Source organism: Tyto alba, unplaced genomic scaffold (assembly GCF_018691265.1).
Source record: "Tyto alba isolate M040663 unplaced genomic scaffold, T.alba_DEE_v4.0 Super-Scaffold_33, whole genome shotgun sequence".
Classification (NCBI taxonomy): Eukaryota; Metazoa; Chordata; class Aves; order Strigiformes; family Tytonidae; genus Tyto; species Tyto alba.
Genome location: NW_024881308.1, coordinates 6,985,430 through 7,004,794, shown reverse-complemented (window position 1 = coordinate 7,004,794; position 19,365 = coordinate 6,985,430). Strand labels below are relative to the sequence as shown.

Here is a 19,365-nt window from a genome sequence, read left to right as displayed (position 1 = left end):
GACTTGCATTAATAAATGTTTGTCAAAACCTAGCAAATTGAAGACCGAATAATTTGACTTACACTCATCTCCCCACAAGACTTTTTTTTTTTTTAAAAAAAGTGCTTTCAGTGTCAGCTGTACTCACATGCTAAACAACCATGTTTGAGTAAAATACTGTGATTTTTATTTACATGCTTAAAAATTAGTGGTCAGCAAGCCAAGGAGTCACAAGCAGTTGTATAAAAACAGGTTATAGCAGATGTAGACAGTTGGTCTTGTATTCTGTGCTAGGGAAGTCTCAGACATTCTAGATGCTAATCGCTGTTTGTAGATTTTATTCTAATTGTTCCTAAAATTTACACTAAGAATCCAGGAAGTTCAGATTTAAAGTTCAAACAAATCAAGTAAGTTAACATAGGAATACAACTAAAACTTATTTTGCCCTTAAGTGTCATGCAGTTATTCAGCATGCAATATTGGCTCATACTCAAATTAAATTTAACTGATTTCTAAATTTTCTTGGGTTAGTACTTTACTGTCCCTTTCACCTTCCTCTTCCAGCACTATCCTGCATACTCACACACAGAGTTTTGGGTTTCTTCACTTTCCCTTCTTTCTCCATACAGTAAATCTGGTAAAATACATACTTTGCTTCTAAATCTATTTAGTACTAGTTATCTTTCCTGTTGCTGTTTTTGAAAGGCTATCTGCTTATGTTTATGTTCAGGTTTTGGCTTTGTGCCCTCTAAAATCGTTTGACTATATTGTTGCTAGAAGCAGTATTTCTCCCTTGTAGGCTCTTTAACAATCACCCTGCCTCTCAGCGAGCTCTGCCTCGGAGTCCATGTGTACCAAGCTGGGGCACAGATCTTTAACACACGCAAATAGAGTTATTTTAAACTGGTGTTGGTTGTCCCCACTCCCATCTGCAGCTGGAGCCCTAAGAAGGGGCACCATGAGGCTTTTTTCCCCAGAAATGTGGTGTGGCAGCCTGGCTCAAGGTCACTTTGGTGCAGTTGTTTCTGCTGTGGAGCTGGCAGTGTCTAGACCTCCAAGCTGGTGTTACACAGTGATCCATGAGGTTGGAAGGGCACGAGGCCGTTTTTCAGCTCTGGAGCAGGACAACGTGCAGCAGACCTGCTGTGTCCAGGGAGAGAGGGGGAATTGGGGAAATCATGGAGGTTAAACTAGTCCAAGATAGGCCCTGAAGTTTAGAGCTGAGAAGTAAATTCAGACTGCCAGAAGGCCGGCTGGGAGGGAAGGGTCTAAGAGCAGGTTCTCTGGGCACGTTTCCAGTGTCCTATGCAGGACAGAAGTAACTAGTAGCGAGGGCGGAAGAAAAGGGGGAAAAAAGAGACAACAACTCAGTGGGTTTGTATTCTGCCTGAATTACTGTTCGTACTAGTGTTTAAGCATGTCCAGTGCTGCCTGCAGCAGAGGAAGGGCAGATATTTTGGGTTCTTGTCTGCAACTATCAGATTTGTAGCAAACATACTGAAACATTGCTGCTGATACTCGTGTTGCTCAAACCATCTCTTGCGGGTGAAATGATGAGCTCTAAGAGGCCCCAAGCCCAGACTTAGTTTCCTTCAAAGCCTTCCCAGCTGAGCTCACCCACTTCACTCCTCTAATTCAGTGACTCCTGCTTGCTGCCTGCTTGAAACCTCAAGCTTTACGAGCAAACCATCTTCTCTGGGAATGCCTGCACAGCACAATTAGGTTGATTGATGAGCGCCAGCGCTCAGCCTCGGAGGTGGCCGGGTACAAGCAGTGCTGAGCGCAGCCCTGCCAGCTGTACTGCTCCCAGCCTGCTGCTCTACCTGCCCCAACAAGCCTGGGGAAATTTTTTCTGTCCACAGATGCTCTAGGATGTGTCCCCAGTCAGTCTAGAGAAGAATATGTCTAAAATATTCAAATCAAGCACTGGTGGGCTTGCAGCACTCCCAGGACTTTCCTCAGATCAGATCCCACCTCTCTGCTTCCCATCTCAGCAGACCCAGGCTGGGTTTTTTTTCAGTGGCTTCCCCCTGCCCCCAGCACTTTACAAGTTACTTGCCTGTGGAGTTTCAGGACTAGTTCAACCAAAGTGGGATGCAGAAGGGCACCCTGAATCAATGACATTTATTTCTTGCCTTACAGAAGCCAAACTGAGTCCTAGCTAAGCTTTACATTGGCAGACGCTTAATCAGGCCACCCGGAAAAAATCAATGGAGCTGATTCTACAAGGCTGATTTCCACCCCCTCCTTCTAAAAGAGGGAAGGTACTTCTGTGCCTGCAAAGTCCCATGACCAACCCTGGCTGCCTGCTTTCTCCGCTCTGTAATGTTTGCATCAGCTCTGAGATGAGACACCCCGACTGTGCATTTCCGAACCGTCAGCACCTGCAATCCTGCCCCAGTGGCACCTTCTGCCAGGGCTCTGCCAATGCCACTGGCTCCGGCTGCACAGCACCCCATGAGGCAGCCCAGCATCAACCCCTTTCAGAGTCAGGAAGGCTGGGGACAAGAGCTGGCGATGCTCTCAAGGTCACACAAGGTCAGGGCATCCCTAAAGGGGGCCGGCACCAATCCTGCCTGCCCCTCAAGCCTTGCTCACTTTAGCAAGCCAAAACCCAACTAAATAAGTGCCTCCAGAGGTGCTACGTACCTGCAGGACCCAGAGGGATGAAGTGACTTGTCTTTTTTTTATTCCCAACAGCACAGCATTAATTCATCACAAAATATGCCACTAGATGGGGCTTTCTGGACAGCTATCCACAAGAGAGAACTGCTTCTGCTTGGTCAAACTGCTCGGATCCTTTCCTAAACCCAAAGGTGAAGGGAACCCTGAAAGGTGATTCCTGGGCAGCAGGGGCTCTCCCATGCAGAGTGGGCGGGAAGGGAGGCTGCAGAGCAGGGGGCAAGACAGCACAACGCGTTGGGGGCAGCTCTTTATTCAAAGCCCGATTTGCTCCCAGTTTGCAGCAGTGGGGGCCACTGCCCTGGCTTTGCAGCCCCAAAGCAGATGCCAAACAAGAGCCTTTCCCTGTGGGCATCCCCGAGGCCAGCGCAGGGTCCCTGGTGGCACTTGGGAAGCCCCAGGCTGGGGAGGGAGGATGGTTTTTTGGGCTGCTGCTTGCAGGGGAGAAGGCAGGGAGGAGGCAGGGCTGGGCATAGCATTTCCCAGCCTCACCCCTCCGCCATCACCCGCTTGCACACCCTTGGGAGCAGGACATCATAACACCACAGGATTAATATTCACTTCCCAGTCCCCAGAAAATTGCTCCTTTCACTATATTTATGCTGTCGGGTACCAGTTTGGCCACGCTGCCTCCCAGTGCTCTTGGGCAAAATAGGCCTCAGTTTCCCCACTTGAACCAGCTCTTCCAAACCCTGCCCTGTTTCCAACCTCACCGGCTCTGGCATAGGCGGAGATGGGAGCAACATGTGGAGGAGCTGTATTTGCACCCAGAGCCGTGTTGCAGAGCTGGCTCCCTGTGCCCACAGAGCCCTTGCCTCTACCCTCTCCAGAACCTGCCCCTACAACACCCATAATCAAGCTGGTTTTGGCCCCCTGTTCACTGGCAGCTAGTCCCATGTGTGGGAAATTATCTCCAGGCTGCCAGATTGCTGGAGATGGAGTGTGATAAAGCCAAGCATCATTTAAACACAGGCCCAGATGTCCAGGTCGCCATGCCCAGAAAGGTGTCAGCTGCCTACACGCGTTTGCCTGCAGACCTCTGGGTGATGCTCACAGTGCCCGGAAAGCAGCAGCTCCAGAAGCCCCAGCACCCTCCAAGCTGTGGAAACCCGGCCGGTTTGCAATTGCGACACAGTTTGATAATTCTGTAAATAATTCCCAACTGTGCCCACTTTGGTGCAGGAGGGCTCATCTGGTTTGGCCCAGTACCCCAGTGCTCTGGTACACAGTGATGCTCCTGGGCTCTACCCCGGTACAGACTACATAACACCCATTAGGCAGTAATTAACTCCAAAAATCACTGAATACCTTTAAAGAGCCATTGCTGCTTCTTTCCATGAAGGTTACAAGGCACGTGAGACACCTGCTAGGCATTTTAAAGGCAGTATCCATCAATGTAGCTATTTATTATATATCTGCCATATCCAAAGCAGTCAAAAAAAATCTTAATCCCTGCTGCAAAATATTCCTAAAGAGCCGCAGGGGTTGGAGCTGCCCCGGATTGCCGAGCTGTCAGGCAGGCAGGCAGGCAGCAGGAGCCTCCGCTGCTGACTCGCCTATTGAAGCGATGCCTGCACGTTTCCGTGGGAGCCCTGCCACGAGCGGGGACGGGCTGCGATTTCACCCCCACCGCTGCCGCTGCCACCACCATCCTCTCCTGTGACCCCCGGCACCCACCGCCCTGCGCTGCCCACCCCAGCCGGGGCGATGGGGCTGCCCCGGGAGTGATGCTGCCGGCAGGAGCCCATGTGATGCTGGGCTAGTGCTGCTCGCTCCCCCGTCCCTCTCCCCGCTCGCTCGCAGGCTGTCATGGCGACTCCCAATAATGTTACTCCCACCAACTGCAGCTGGTGGCCCATCTCGGCGCTGGAGAACGACGCGGGGAAATCCACGGAGGGGGAGGAAAATCAGGACCCAACGGACCCCGCTCTCAAATCCCAGGACAGACTGGTTTTGTACCACTGGACCCAGTCCTTCAGCTCGCAAAAGGTAAAAAAAAAATAATCGCTCGGCCAGGTTAGCGGGGAAGAATCACCTCCAGTCCCCAGGGCATCCCCTTGCCTCCGGTGGAGGGATGCATGCATGGGGAGAGCAAGGGGCTTGTCCCCAGGGCTGATGAGGGCAGCAGTGTGTGGCCGGGAAGCTCTTTTGTACCTGCGGTTCTGCATTTTAACAGCATCTGCCTGGGGAGGGGATGGGGAGGGGGGGGCTTAGCCAAATCCTGCTTTTGCTTTGGGATTTCAGCTTGCACCGGGAGCTGCCTCGGCTTTGTGCTTGCTCAGAGCCCCACTCTGGCACGGCCAGGAGCACAGACAAAGGCTGAGCCAGGCCCCGGGACCACCCTGCCGCCAGGAGAGGGGAAGGCAGCCCCCGAGCCGGGCTCATTCCAGGGAGCAGACCCCTGCACGCAGCAACAATTTACCCCTAACATTGCAGCAGCACCCTGGAAATCCTATTCCTATAGCTCCATGAAAGGCTCACTGAGCTAAACAGTGAGAAATCACATTTTCCAGGCAATAGTAAATGCTCATTTTTCAGCACAGCAGCTGTGTAGCAAACCTGACCTTCTCCTCCCAGCCCCAGACGTCCCCATCATTCCCATGCCATTAATATTATACGGGGAACAAGATATTCAGAGGGATGGGGGGGGACACAAAGTTCCCCTGGTCCAAGGGCCCCCTGGAGCCCCGCAGCCCGGCGGGGAGGCCAGGGGCAGAGACGCCCATTCCTACTCGCAGGCACAAAGAAAGGGGAGGGTGCCCAATGCAGCAGGGTGGCTGCACATGGTCGGCTTCGCCACTGCCAACAGCAAGTGACTAATGGGCTTCTGGTCTGCGCCGGCGAGGGATGCTAGTGCCCAGCTCAACTGTTATTTTTTTGTCTTGCTCGTTTGGCTGCTGGCAGCAGGGAGGCAGCGATGGAGGTGCTTCTTGGGCAGGGTTTCCTACAACCAGCCTCACCTCTGTGGGGCTGGGGACAGGGCAGGGCACATCTAGAGCCACAGCACCCGGTACATCAGCTTTAAGCTTTGATTTTGAGGTCATGTGCAGGGAAAGAGCTTTTGCTGAAAGGTGGACGAGCACAAGCTTGTGTGACGGATATCGCAGGGCGGGGAACAGCAGGGACTGCATGGGACCCCCCCTGCACAGGAGTTTTGCTCAGAGCCAGCTGCAGGTGAAGCTTTTTCTGCTCTTTCCCAGGGAGCTGCTCAGAACCACCCTCCACTATACTGGGGCTGTTCGTGGGAGGGATCCTGAGCCCCCACCAGGACCTGGCCCTCCCTACAAAGGGATTTTTGGAGTTTTTCAGACCGCGTTGGATTTTTACACAAGATGCCTCATGGCAGCCATGCCAGTGTGGTGGGGATTGGCTTGGGGGTCCAGGCACATTTTGTCACCCCCAGCTGGGACCCCTTCTTGGGGTGCTGTCAAGGGGTCCCCTTGCACACAGACACCAGAGTTACCCCAGGAGCTGAGCCACTCTGTTCATGCTGCCTCCTGCCAGGCCTTCGGCCTCAGCTCTTGATAGCAGAACAGGGAAGCATGGGGAGTTTGGTGACAGATGCCCTGGGTGGTCCTGCCCTGGGTTTATCCATCAGCTGGGAGGAAAAGGCTGAGAGCAAACTGCAGTTGAGGGACCCAGGCTTTTCCTTGTTTGACTTTAAAAGAAAAAATTAATTTGCCATCTCTGTAAATAATTAATGACTAATTCCCCAGGAACTCTGAAGTACTCATAGAAATGCTTATATTTGTTAAGTTGTATTTTTAGCTGCTGCTAGTTGGAGGAAAACAAGCGCTTTTCCGTCATTCAGTGGTTCTGTAAGATGTGGCTGTTTCACGTCCCCTGAGGAATGGGGCTTTTTGCCTGTTTGACATAGTTCGTAACAGTCAGGTTTTTATAACCCAGAAGCCTAAAATGCCATTCCTGAGTGCTTATTCAACACCATCTCAGGCACAGAGCAACGCAGCAGGATCAGTGCTGGGGGCTGTCCATGGACAATGGGGGTGGGGACGGTGCCCCGCATCCAGCCCCACTCCTGCCTCCTCCTGCCCCCCCGCGCTCCCAGTTTCGGCTTTCCCACCCCCGGGACGGGTGGGTGCCACCCCAGCGGTGCCTCTGGCTGGCCCGGCGCTGAAGGAGGGCAGCGGCAGGGGAAGGCAGCAGGTTTGGCACAAGAGGTGCAAAGGCGGTGGGTGATGCCCCCAGGCCAGTGGCAGCGTGGAGAAGGAGAGATGCTGTGCAGGGGCTGCTCGAAACCCTCCACAAAATGGATCCTTTTCCCTGCTCAAAACATGCCCGGGAAAGCCATCACCCACCCACAAGCATGGGACATACCTGAGTTAGCATCCAGACCTCCTTCAGCCGGGCAGTAACACCTACTGGGTGCAAGGTGGAACACTGCTACAACCTCTACTTCCTCCCTCCTCTTTCTCTTCCTCCCTCCTTGGGTGTGTGCTGAGACCCACAGCAGCATCACTGATTCTCCCCAGCTGGGGAGCTGCCACCTCTCTCCACCTGCTGCCAAGGGGTGGGCTCACAGCCCACCAGCACCCCTGGCCCCTCTGCCTGTCACACGGGCCACCAGCGACCAGAGGGAGGGTGGTCCGTGATCCAGAAAAGTTAGGATGGGTTTGGGCCTCCTCCATTTGCTGGGAAGGGAAATCCTCACCTGGCTGCCTGGGTTTTGCAGCTGCCCCATGCCCAAGAGCTGCTTGGCTTCTGGCAGGACATGCGTGTGTCATGGCACGTCGCTGTGCCGAAGCGGCAGGGGAGGGCCAGGGAAGTGTGATGGGGTGATGATGGGGTTCCTGGGGTGCTTTGAGGGCTCTTGGGGCCGCCTCGGCGCGTGGGACTGAGCCCTTTCTCCCTGGTCTCTTGCCCCAGGTGCGGCTGGTGATCGCGGAGAAGGGGCTGCCCTGTGAGGAGCGGGACGTCAGCATGCCCCTCCTGGAGCACAAGGAGCCCTGGTTCATGCGCCTCAACCTGGGGGAGGAGGTGCCTGTCATCATCCACAGGGACAACATCATCAGCGACTACAACCAGATCATCGACTACATGGAGAAGAACTTCACGGGAGGTAAGGGGAGGCTGAGTCTCAGGGGAAACTCAGGTCTAATCCAGATGCTGTTTGTCAAATACACCCACTTTGTCCTTCAAAGTTTCAGCTTTACCCCAGAAGAGTATCAAGCCAACAACTTTCCCCAAACTTTTACATTGTCCCATGAAAATGAAGAACGTCCAGCAGAAACCCCCAAATGTCCCTTGGAAGTGATGCTGGGGGTCTCTGGAGGGCAGTTGTAGCTGGGTCCCCTCCTTTTCTGCCTTGGAGGCCACACACCCAAACTAGACTGTTTCCCTCTGTCCCCATGGTGTATAGTGGCATCTCACCAGAGCTATGGCTGGGGCATGGCCCATGGGAATGCTTCTGGGTTTGGCCACCGTTGTACTTTGGCCTCAGGTAACAGTATAAAAACCTCAGTAACTCCCAGTAAATGGCCCCCCTGAGAGAAGGTGGGTTTGAGCCAGGGGGGTGCTGCTGCCCCTTTCCCCTTCCTCGATGAGCCCTGTGCCACCAGCCATGGGCAGGGGACCCTGCCATCCCCGGTGCCACTGTGCTCAGAGAAAACGGCCTCTTTAAAGTCAAACAAAGCCAGCGGTGCTGGGGACCATGGGAGGATGATGTGACACAAACTCAGAGGAAGGGACAGCCAGGAGAGAGAAGCTCATATTCCCCCTGGAGCAGGGCTGCAGTCAGCGGCTGGCTGAGCCCAGCGCATGGAGATGCTGTTTGCACGGCCGCTGTGGCAAAAAGCCTCTCCCCGGCATCTCCTGTCCTCATTTCCCCAAATCTGCGGGCTGTTAGGCTGGGATGCTCCACCGAGGAGGCTTCAAAGCTGAGCAGGGAGCTTGGGCTGTGCCATCACGATGTTCGCCTCAGCATCCATCCCCCTTGCAACTGAGACATCAAAAACACCTCAAAATAGCTCCCAAAGCAAGGGAATCATGCCAGCTCAGCTGCTGTCCTCTCCTGGCCCTGCCCGGTGGTGCTGCTCGGCAGAGGCACGATGCTCGCTTGCCGGAGGGGCAGCGGTGATGGGATCGGGCAGGAGGAGCCTGTGCTGGCAGTAGCTCCCAGGGAATGGCAGCCGTTTTCCTGCCAAGGGGCAGCGGGGAACATCGCTCCGTGGTCCCCGCATCGCGCAGCAGCTTCACCCGGTCTCTGCAAAGGGCAGGTGGTCCAACATATGTGACAACAGGCTGTCCCCAGCGGGAGGGGGACACAGCGCTGCCCGTGAGCTGGGAAACCTCCTGTCATTGAGATTTTCCAGCCAGGCGCAATTTCTTACCTTTTCACTGAGAAACAGAGAGGGGAAGCTTCAGGGAAGGGGGCTCAGAGCATCACTCCCTGCTGCGTGATCTGCCCTGAGCCACCACCCACCAACACTAGCTGGCAAAAGCATTACCAGGATGCCACAGCCCGAGGGGGAATCACCCACCTTGCAGAAATGTGCAGAGTTTGAAAACGCCTTTCTAAGAAGGTGTGTTCACTGAGTTATGTTTTCCCCTGGGCTGGGAGCATGGCCTTTTACAGGTGCTTACACACACCCTAAAGGTCATCTATGAGTAAAAGGTGGTGTGATGAGCAATGCTTTTCTTTCCCCCAAAAAGCAGTGAATAGTGCCAATAACCTTTGAGGGTGCTTGTCACTAGGGCATGGCCCAGCAGTGCCAAGAAACCACTGATGGGTGGCAATGCATCTCAGAGCCTGGCCGAGGGGCTCTTCCCAAGCCTGCACCCCCATCCCACCTTTGCACAGCCCATCGCTTGCTGACTATATGCAACAGCAGCCCATACATGCAGGTGTGCTGTGGTGTGCAAAGGCGAGGTGGGCACCATCCCACCAAAAAGCCTCCCTGGGGTGCACTGAAGGGCGCGGGCCAGCAGCCAGCACGCTGCTATTTCATTGTGGTCGCTCTGTCCTGCTGCTGGACGGGGCAGTCACTCTGGGTGTGCTGGTTTCCAGCCTCGGCCCAAGCTCATCGGGTGCTGGCCGGGAGCCCTGTGGAAGGAGCACACATGCTATAGGTCAGTTGTTATTATTTCATTCAGCCGGTCACTTTTCTTGGACGGAAAATCCCCGCTTGGAGAGCTGGAGTCCAGGCAGCGCAGGCAGCGAGCAGCCCGCGGGCAGAGAGGAGCTACCAAAACCTCCCCTCACTCAGGGGTCAGTAGTGCTGATGCCCATCGGTCAGAAGGATTTTATGGAGCCTACCAGCAGAGACAGCCCTGAGTTGGAGCTGTTAGGAGGTTTTCAATACAGGAGTTGCCAAAATTTCCCTGGCTCCCGCCCAGGCACAGGTGCCAGCAGGCGCGATGCTGCCTGGCGCAGGGCAGGGCGAGCTATGTGTCTCTGCCAGGTGGGCATTGAGGGGCTGTGCCTGCAGCCTTGCTCCTGCCGCCAGCAGCGGGGCCGGGCAGAACTCTCATTTCAGGCCTTTAATTCAGCAGTCGTGTTGGCCACATCTGCCAAAGTCCTTCTGCTGATTAACTTTAACTCAGCCCGAGACGCCGGTGAGCCCTGCACTGCAGACAGCATGTGGGCAACAGGGTGTACCAACTCTGGTGGTAAATTTACTCACTACCTATTAACTGCTATCTGAAAAAGCCATAAACATTTATGGTCGCATAAAAAACATAGACCTGATATTCTTGGGGGAGACAAGAGCAATATTTTGCTCCTTGTGGTGTCATCTGCCGTGTATTTTGAGCTGAAAGTGTAATAAAAAGAACAGGATACAAACTGCCATCTACAAAAGATTAATAAAACCCAACAAGGCAAGGGAGGAGCTGAGCTAGACAGGGTGAGGGATGCTCCTGCAGCTGAGGCACCAGCTAAGCACAGAGGGAAGATGTGCTGGGCTCCTTTGGTCATCTACTCCCTGATTACCCATTTTGAATGGGATTTTCAGGAAAACCCAAGAAAACTAGGTGCCTTATTGCCACTGGTGTAACAAGTGCATAACTCAGGAGATCTCATACTCAAATCCCCATGTTTTATCTCTTTTCTGCAGAATGGGAACGTTTTCTTTCCCTTCTAAGAGATGTGAAACCACAGTGTACAAATTCAGGGGCTGCAGAGACGAAGAACTTGCTACTCTGAGCTCCTGGGGACGTGGGGGCTGTGGGGCTGGGTAACATGTGTACACGTCCCCGTGGTCCTGCGGGTTTGCCTGTCTCTGGGCATGGGTCGGACGCGCTCCTGGCCAGGATGGGCAGCAGGGATGGGGCACATCCAAGCGTGGAGTATGGTTTTGAATCCCTGCTTGGAGGTAGTTCAAGCCAGGACTGCATACTGATGTCCCCACGCGCAGGATAACGAGCCGCTAATGAGCATCCCCCGCTAACAGCTTTCCCTTTGCCCTGGCAGAAAACGTCACCCAGCTGATCCCCGAGCCGGGCAGCCTGCTGCACTCCCGGGTGCTGCAGTACCGGGAGCTGCTGGACTCGCTCCCCATGGACGCCTACACGCATGGCTGCATCCTGCACCCCGAGCTCACCACCGACTCCATGATCCCAAAGTACGCGACCGCTGAGATCCGCAGTAAGTCGCCTCTCCAGCGGGGCTGCCCAGGGCTGGTGCCAGCGGGACGGCTCTCCCAGCCCTTCCTTTAGGCTCCATTTGGCTCTGCAGCCCAGCCAGCCACCCGGCTCTTGCTCATCTCCCCTTTCCACCAACACAGGCAGGGACAGAGGTGGGAAATGGCAAAGCACAGCTAATCTGGGAGCTGCAGGCACTCTATAGAGGCTTCCTAACCTCAGGGGTGTCTGGGCTTGCACAGGCCATGTATGCTTTTCACCCAGCTCTTTCTGGGGAACATGAATTTGCTCCCTCTCCTGCACGTCCCCTCTGCCTCCAATAACTCTAAGGGTAAAGGTGGGAGAGTACAGACAGATTGAGTTGCAGATAGTGCATGAATCGGCATAAGACTGTGTACCTGACCTTCAAGTGCTCATGAAACATTGACGATGCTTAATATAACTCAACAGCGAGGATCGTTCCTGGAGACAGTCCCTCGCCAGAAAAGCGACCTTGTCGGGAGGGCATCGGCATGCCCCATGTTTCTCCCCTCATTTAGGCTCTGGCCCCAAGCAGCACCCGTAGCAAACACTCTTCCCCCTGCACTGTCCCTTCAGCTGCCTGGGTCACAGATGGTCCCTCTGAGATGGGATGCACTTGGGCATAAAGAGAAACAGGCTGTTCCTGAGGTGTATCTCATGGTCTGTCCTGTCTCTGCTGGCACCCTGCATGGTTAACTGTCTCCATGTCACCAAGCATTACCTCCACTCCCAGATCTTGGGCAGATGCAGGGTGCAGAGCCCGGCCCCTCCCCAAAGGGCCCTGCTGCGATGGCTTCAGACCCCGTCTGCCTTGCATCACCTTATCCAGCATTCTGCTGAGGTCCTTAAAATATCTCCCCGTCCACATCTCCTCGCTGATGGCATTTTTCCCAAGCCATTGCAAAGGAGGGGCTATGGGCAGGTTGGTGGGGTGCCCCAGTGCTGCCCTTCCTCCCCAGCACATCCCCTATGCCCAGGTGATGGCTCAGCTGCCCTGGTGCAGTGCTTGCTAAGGCAAATCCATGTAGTTGCGTCCCAAGGAGAGAGTGAACTGTGGGCCAGGCTCTCCCAAGGGGAATGAAACTAGGGTGATATCCATGTTTCCCTCTGAGTTACAGCCCCAGGAGAGCTGGCTGGGGGCCGTAGCAAGCACGAGCTTTGCAGCTTGTGGTGGAAAACAGGGAGTTTCGCCATTTTGTGGCAGGGTACAGCCTGCTGCTGGCTGCTGCCCTGGCACCTCCCACACCCACGCACCAACAGAGCCGAGCCCTTCTTGGAGGGAACAAGGAGGGAGAGACAGATGGTCCCTGGCAGGAAGAGATTAGCCCAGCTTCAGGTAATTTATGTCATCCCTAAAGTGTTACTCTGCATCTCGTATTCTCTTCTTCCATTTACTCTGCTCTTTTCCCCCCATTAGCTCCCTTACACAAATCCCTTCACATCCTCCATGTGCCCTGGGAGGGAAGAGGGTGGATGTCTCCCCTGTGCTCATGATGGGCACCATGCTACCGAACTGCACCCCCGGACATCGAGCCAGGGCAGGACAGCTCAGACATCCCAAAGGATCGACCTGCTGGGGATGGAGCTGCAGAAACCAGGTTATGGGGAAGCTCAGGGATGTTCTTAGTAAGAGACAGAGATCTGCTGGCAAGTCCAGTATGAATACAACAGAGGAAATGAAGAGCTGGAGCCCCCATCCCAAAACCTCAGGGCTGGGACTTGCCATGACCAGAGAGGGCGATCTGCTGTACCCTGCAGCCAGCGCTGCCCTGCTGTGAGCGGATGGGAGGGCTGAAGAAACCGTGTGCCCTCGGGAGGGTGTGCAATGCCCCAGCCACCCACCTGCATGGCAGCAGGACAGCAGCAAGCCATGAATTTGGCCTATTTTAGCTCTCCAGGGTGTTCCCTTGGTGCCCGTAAGACTATTCTGCATGCAGGATGAGGTGTTTTGCTACTGGTCACAAGGTCATCCTGACTTGTGCCAAACACAGCCCCCCCAGCCCCTCTGTCTCTCTCCCCCCAGGACATTTAGCTAATGCTAGCACGGAGCTGATGAAGCTCGACCATGAAGAAGAGCCACAGCTATCCGAGCCCTACCTCTCCAAGCAGAAGAAGCTCATGGTAAGTGAGTCAAAGCCACACACATCTCTGGTGGTGGGGAAACATGACCCATTGACCTGCTGTGGGCACCTGGTGCCTCGTTTCCCTGCACAGTTGCAGGGACACATGTCCGTCCATCCATCCATCTGTCCCTCACCCTAACCCCGCTCTCCACCCAGGCCAAGATCCTGGAGCATGACAACGTGAATTACTTGAAGAAGATCCTTGGTGAACTGGGGATGGTGCTAGACCAGATCGAGGCCGAGCTGGAGAAGAGGAAACTGGAGTACCAAGGTAGGCACTCGGCTGCATTTATGGGGTGTTTTTCCACATAAGATCGAGGCGCAACATCAGGAACAGCCGATGGCTTCACATCTGATGAACATCCCCCATGGTGCAGCCACTGGTGGGGCTTGGGCCGCCACTGGGCTCTCATGGTTTTGGGTGCACTGATGTTGTTGCAGCCATGGTCTTATTAACCTCTGGCAAACCAGCCCTGATCCAGGGAGCCCCCACACTCCTTGCCACAGGGGATGGCAAGACCCCTGTCCTCATGGCTGCTCTGTGGGAGCTCCACAGTCATTGCAGAGTGGTGGCAGGTCCCCTCCACCCCAGCGAGGGGCTGCTGGTGACTGTTGCCCTGGCTGATTCAGCAAGGAGCAGGCTGAGCCTGGGGCTGTTGCACCATGAGGAGCACAGACTGAGAAAAACGCAGGACTGGGGACGTGTCCTGCAGCCAAGCCTCCCCTGGACACAGCTCTGTGGCACATCTCAGCAGAGCAGGGGCAGGGAAACCTGATGGGAACCTGAGGGGCCCTGGAGGGGTGGGAGACTTTACAGGACCTGCGTCAAAGGCCAGCAGGTGGGAGAGAGCGACACCAGCCATCCCCAACATCAAATAAATGCTGCTGGGTGCCTGCCGAGAGCCACCCCAGCACCCTGGCAGACAGGGATGCATGGGCACAGCTGGACATCACACGTCCTGCCATCACCCCAGGATGACGCCGTCATCCTCTCGCCCTCGCTGCCGGCAGAGCTCATAACCCCAGCCCCGGGATGGCTGGTAGCTGCCAGCACTGCGGTGCCAGGTCCAGAGCAGAGCCCCGATGCAGTTAATCAGGGGATGACCCCACAGCTGCCCCTGCCCTCGGGGATGGTCTCAGCCATGGGGAGCCATGCGTCACACTCAGGGCCACATCGAAGAGCCCTCAGACGTGCCAAGGTCGGGCCCTGCAGGGCACCAGGTTTGGAATTTGCTGAGAGCCCTGATGCACTCACAGCAGCAGCCTGTGTTGCCTTAATTGCCTACAGAGAACACCCTCATTAACTGATCCAAGAATTGGGATAGTTCAGCAGAATTCAGCCTAATGAGGTGCTCTCTGAGGACATCCCGGGTGCCTGGAGCAGAGGGGTGGCTGCTGCCAGCCCCGGGGTGCTCTGCTGCCTTCGGTCCTTGTGTGCCGCTCCTGCCCTCTGCTCCAGGCTCCCAAACTCCCCCCGCCGTGCCCACAGCCAGGTCGGGATCTCAGCCCCGGGCACAAGCACCAGCCCTTTGGCAACTTCCCAGGAGCTGCAGTGCAGCAGCTCTCCTCCCACGCAGCCCAGGCTGCCGGCCCGGCGCGCAGCGATGCAGGCAGGGCAGAGCAGAGCAGGCGGGAGGAGGGTGGGAGAAGCTGCAGGAGCGCAGGATGACTCTGCCACAGCCACATTTAGCTGGGACAGGCTGGTCCGAGCTGGGGCTGCTGCAGATGCGAAGAGGGCAAGTTGCCTTTGTCCATGTTTCTGCCCCACTTTGGTGATGGGAAGGGGTGCAAGGGGCTCGGACACCCCACAGCTGGGTCCAGACCTCAGGTGCAAGCCCAGAGACTGGGTGGGTAGGGCTGGATCATGGCTCTCTCCCAAAGTCACCATCCTCACATGTGCTTTGTCCTTCACCTGCTGCAGTGCCTGGGAGCAGGGCAGCCACCTCAGCCCCACTTCCCTTATCTCTGAGCCAAGGCATCCTCAGGGTCCCCAAAGCACCCAGGAGGCTCTGGCTGCAGCGCCCCCACAATTCATCAGTCACAGAAAACATTTATTGACGGCACAGGCAATCTGTCCACTTGGGCTGTGCCTCTAGCAGGACTAGGCAGGCTGCCAATCGGCTACAAATGAGGGCTGCTAATTACCAGTAATTGCCCTGGCCTGGCCCTGCAGGCAGCCCTGAAGCACCAGCACCTGCACAGTGGTGCAGTAAAGGTGCTGCCCTCTCCCTCCTGGATGTGAGAGCCACAGGGCAAGTGGAAATGCTCCAAAATTAAGGATCTGGTGCAAAGCCAGTGGCTCAGGCTTTGTGCCTCTTCTGCCGTTCTTCCTTACCTGCTCCTTCCTCCATCTCCCTTGGCTCCATCCCAGCCCTGCTCCTCAGCACTGAAAGGGCGTTGGGGGAGCGTTAACACTATCCTGGCCTGAGCCCGCTTCTTCCAGCCCAACATCTTGGTTTATTCCTGGACATCTCTCTGGAAAGGTCATTTCCAGGGTCACCTCTTAACAGGGGCTGTCAACGCTTTGGTGTCTTTCCTCACACCCAGCATTCACACCAGGCTCTGGCTCTTGTCACAGACATGCTGCCAGCTTTGGTGTCCTGGAGCAGGATCCCCGCTGCAGGAGAGGGGACAGAGGCAGCACCTCCCCGACAGCACACAGGGAGAGCAGCCAGGCCGGGCCAGCAAATGTGTTTGATTCCTGAGGATTTCTTACATCCCTAAAATATGACAAGTTAACGTGACACTGCCAAAACAGTTCCTGGTGCAACCAAGGGCAAACGCTGCTGCTGTCCCCGAGCACTAACACAGCAGAAGGGGTCACTGCGCTGCATCTTCCTTCAAGGGAGGCCGAGGGCCCTTTGCCAGGGACCTTCTGGGCATGCCATCTCTTGCTGCTCTTGACTTGGGTCAGAGGCAACAGAGCCATTCTGCAGACAGCAATTTGCATCTTCACGTGGGTTTTAAATGATCACTTCATATTCCCAGCATGGTGGCCCTGCATATCCTTCATCAGGTAGCTTGGTAGATGGGCTCTGATCTCTTGGGACATCAGAGAGTTGAGAAAAAAACACTCCAGGTATAGTGCAAATGCTCCTTCCTTTGTGGATCTTTTGAGCAAGCCTTTAGGTGCCCACCCAAGGGTTTCTTCTTACCCTACTCTGTCACTTCTCTCTTCAGGGCAGAAGTGTGAACTTTGGCTCTGCGGATGCGTCTTTACTTTGGCTGATGTCTTGTTAGGAGCTACCCTGCACCGCCTCAAGTTTCTAGGACTCTCTAAGAAATACTGGGAAGATGGCAGCAGACCTAACCTACAGTCCTTCTTCGACAGGATACAAAAACGCTTCGCCTTCAGGAAAGTTTTGGGAGATATACATACCACACTCCTCTCCGCAGTGGTACCCAACGCCTTCAGGCTGGTCAAGCGGAAACCTCCCTCCTTCTTTGGAGCCTCCTTCCTGATGGGATCTCTGGGGGGAATGGGGTATTTTGCTTATTGGTACTTAAAGAAAAAATACATCTAGTGCTGGCTGCTTGGTGTTTAGTTTGGTGTTTCTGTGCTGTGTGAAATTATGATGAAGCCTCAGTAACTGTAATGAAATTTGAAGCAAGGTAATGAATAATTATATTGTTTAATGTAACATTCCGTAGTCTAGAAGTAGAAACGTATACTGCAAGGAAATAAGACAACAACAACAACAAAAAAATGCGTCAACTTGTAAATGCCTTTTTTAGGTTTAAGTATTCAACTCCAGTGAGAGGCTCAGGGGTTCACGGGCTCAGCCATGCCCACCGGGAAGCAACGCCGCCTCCGGCACCAGCCGGCTCCAGTGGGAGAGACAGGAACCCCGGGAAGTTTCCCGGCACCCAAGTTAACTAATGGGACTCGGATACTTGGTCCTGTACGTTTGTGTTTCCAAATTGTTCACTGGCCACATTTCACACATGCAGGTAGTGGGGACTTTCTTCTCCTAGAAGGCGTCGTGTTGTCATGCTCGGAGGCTTTCCTGGGAGCAGGGTGCAGTAGCTGGTCACAGTCAAGGTGGATTTGCATTCTTCAAATATCCATTTTTTAAATTATTTTCATTAAAAGGAATATTTTTTATTGAGCTACTCTTAGAATGTATCCACTTTCTACGTCTGGTTTTGGTGGGCTTTTTTTTAAAGAATTTATCGTCTGTCTTTAACTGCCACACTTTTTTCCTGGAATAAATAATTTTGACTTCCACCCTGAATTTTGGCACATGAAGGAGATTATGGTTTTAAGCCTTTTGGCTCTGTCTCTTGAGTTTTCCTTCATGGATTTGCAAAGCATCTTTCACCAACTAAGCATATCTGGACTCTGAAAAAGTACGACCATTTTCAGAACTTTTCATCGCTTTCCTGAAGGCACTTTGGCTTTCTCTTCCATCGGGGGCTCTTTTCTGTCATTTCCTCGCTGTGTGTTTTCTTAGAGACACTTTGCACAGAATCACATTGATGACTTTCTTGTGCCTTTTGCATGTTGGAAAGAATAACGGGCCTCACTGCTACTCATGCTTTGAAAACTGAGATCCTCAATAAACCATATGGGAGGAGTAACCGCTTCACATTTCTAAATGTGTCCAACATCCTTCTGGTCTTATCTCAAAGCGTGCCCAAGGGCAGAGGGATGTGCAGGTGGTTTGTGCTTTTTCTCATGTACTGCATTGGTATAAAACTCACATGGAAACAATGTGTATTCCTCTTCCAAGGCACTCATTTCTATAAGTGCTCAGCCTGCTAGGATCTCCTCCAGCTGGTTTTCCAAGTGCTCCAGTGATCCCTAGCAAGTTGTGCTGCATCTCTAGGCTCGGGAACATATGCCAAGTGTGGCTGCAGTAATATGAATTGCATTTCCTTCTGACTCAAAAATTATCTTTATGTATTTGAAAGCAGCAGGATTTCCCAGGAGCTTTGGTTCTTGATACAACCTGACAGCCATAGAATTGTGGATATTTTGCAGGAATGACAAGGGATGAGCACATAGCAATAAGACAGAGCAAAATGCAAAAATTTATGCTGTGCTTGTCGCAACTGTGTAGGCTGGTCTGACATACTTCTGGAATACAATGTCCCGTGTATCTGCAAAGGTGCTGTGTTATCTGCGTCACCCCCACAGTGACTAGGGCCGCACTTACAATCGGTGTGCAAGAACCCAAATCCACCACCTGCACATGCAGGCCAGGCACCTGCAGCCAAAGCTGCCGAGACAAACAGTACAGACACACGCTCCCCCAAATACAGTTACCTATTTGCTCCATGGCATCAGTGACTTTGGAAGAAAGAGTTATTTTGCTTCTTTTTGAAGAGGGAGGCAAGAGGGTGCCCTGAGATCATCCCTTTTGCTAAATCCAAAAGATGTAAGAACATACATGATGACCCATAGTTCAGCTGGTCCATTAACTGGTACTAAACTCCCTACAAAAATTTATAAAGATATAGCAATTTCATCCTTTTACCTTTGTCCATTGTCCTACACATATATTCCCTGGTGATCTCCAAAAGGTGATGAAAGGTGCATGCCAGGTGTAGGAAGGAATATTAATGGAGGTACAAGGCCAGGAAACCCAGAGAGATTGAGAACAAATACTCACTCAGTTCCCAGGATTTCAACTTGAGAATGAGGCAAAAGGAAGCTTAGCAAGATTGCTGCTAGTTACATTGCTCCTTTTTTTTTTTTTTTTTTTAATAAAAAAAAAGGAATAAATTTAAAATCATGGAGAAAATCGGACAAATCAGATCTCTAAACACTGGAGAAAACAGGCATTTGTTTTGTTTTGGTGCACACTGTTAAAATGCAGCTTTTCTAAGGAAGCCAGACAGAGCCAGCAGCTGGAACAAGGCACAGTTCAGTTCAGACCAACAAGAGAGATGTCAGTCATGTCACTTTGTGGGCTGCTGGGAAGCCACAGATGCTGTTGTGATGAGTTTTGTACAGGTT

General features: G+C 53.6%; 1 protein-coding gene across 1 annotated transcript; it reads left to right on the top strand.

The window, feature by feature from the left end:
- Positions 1-4,172: 4,172 nt before the first annotated feature.
- GDAP1L1 (ganglioside induced differentiation associated protein 1 like 1) lies at positions 4,173-17,984 on the top strand. Its single transcript, XM_033003666.2, has 6 exons — positions 4,173-4,650; positions 7,546-7,738; positions 11,090-11,263; positions 13,304-13,401; positions 13,560-13,674; positions 16,584-17,984. The coding sequence occupies exons 1-6, from the start codon at positions 4,471-4,473 to the stop codon at positions 16,925-16,927; spliced, it is 1,104 nt and encodes a 367-aa protein (XP_032859557.1). The 5' UTR covers positions 4,173-4,470; the 3' UTR covers positions 16,928-17,984.
- The last annotated feature ends 1,381 nt before the right edge of the window (positions 17,985-19,365 follow it).

Bases quoted from the DNA above. Each gene is read 5' to 3' on its own strand.
- GDAP1L1 (XM_033003666.2), top strand. From the start codon at position 4,471: ATGGCGACTCCCAATAATGTTACTCCCACCAACTGCAGCTGGTGGCCC. The intron at 4,651-7,545 runs GTAAAAAAAAAA...CTCTTGCCCCAG, and splicing joins AGTCCTTCAGCTCGCAAAAG to GTGCGGCTGGTGATCGCGGA. The intron at 13,402-13,559 runs GTAAGTGAGTCA...CTCTCCACCCAG, and splicing joins CCAAGCAGAAGAAGCTCATG to GCCAAGATCCTGGAGCATGA.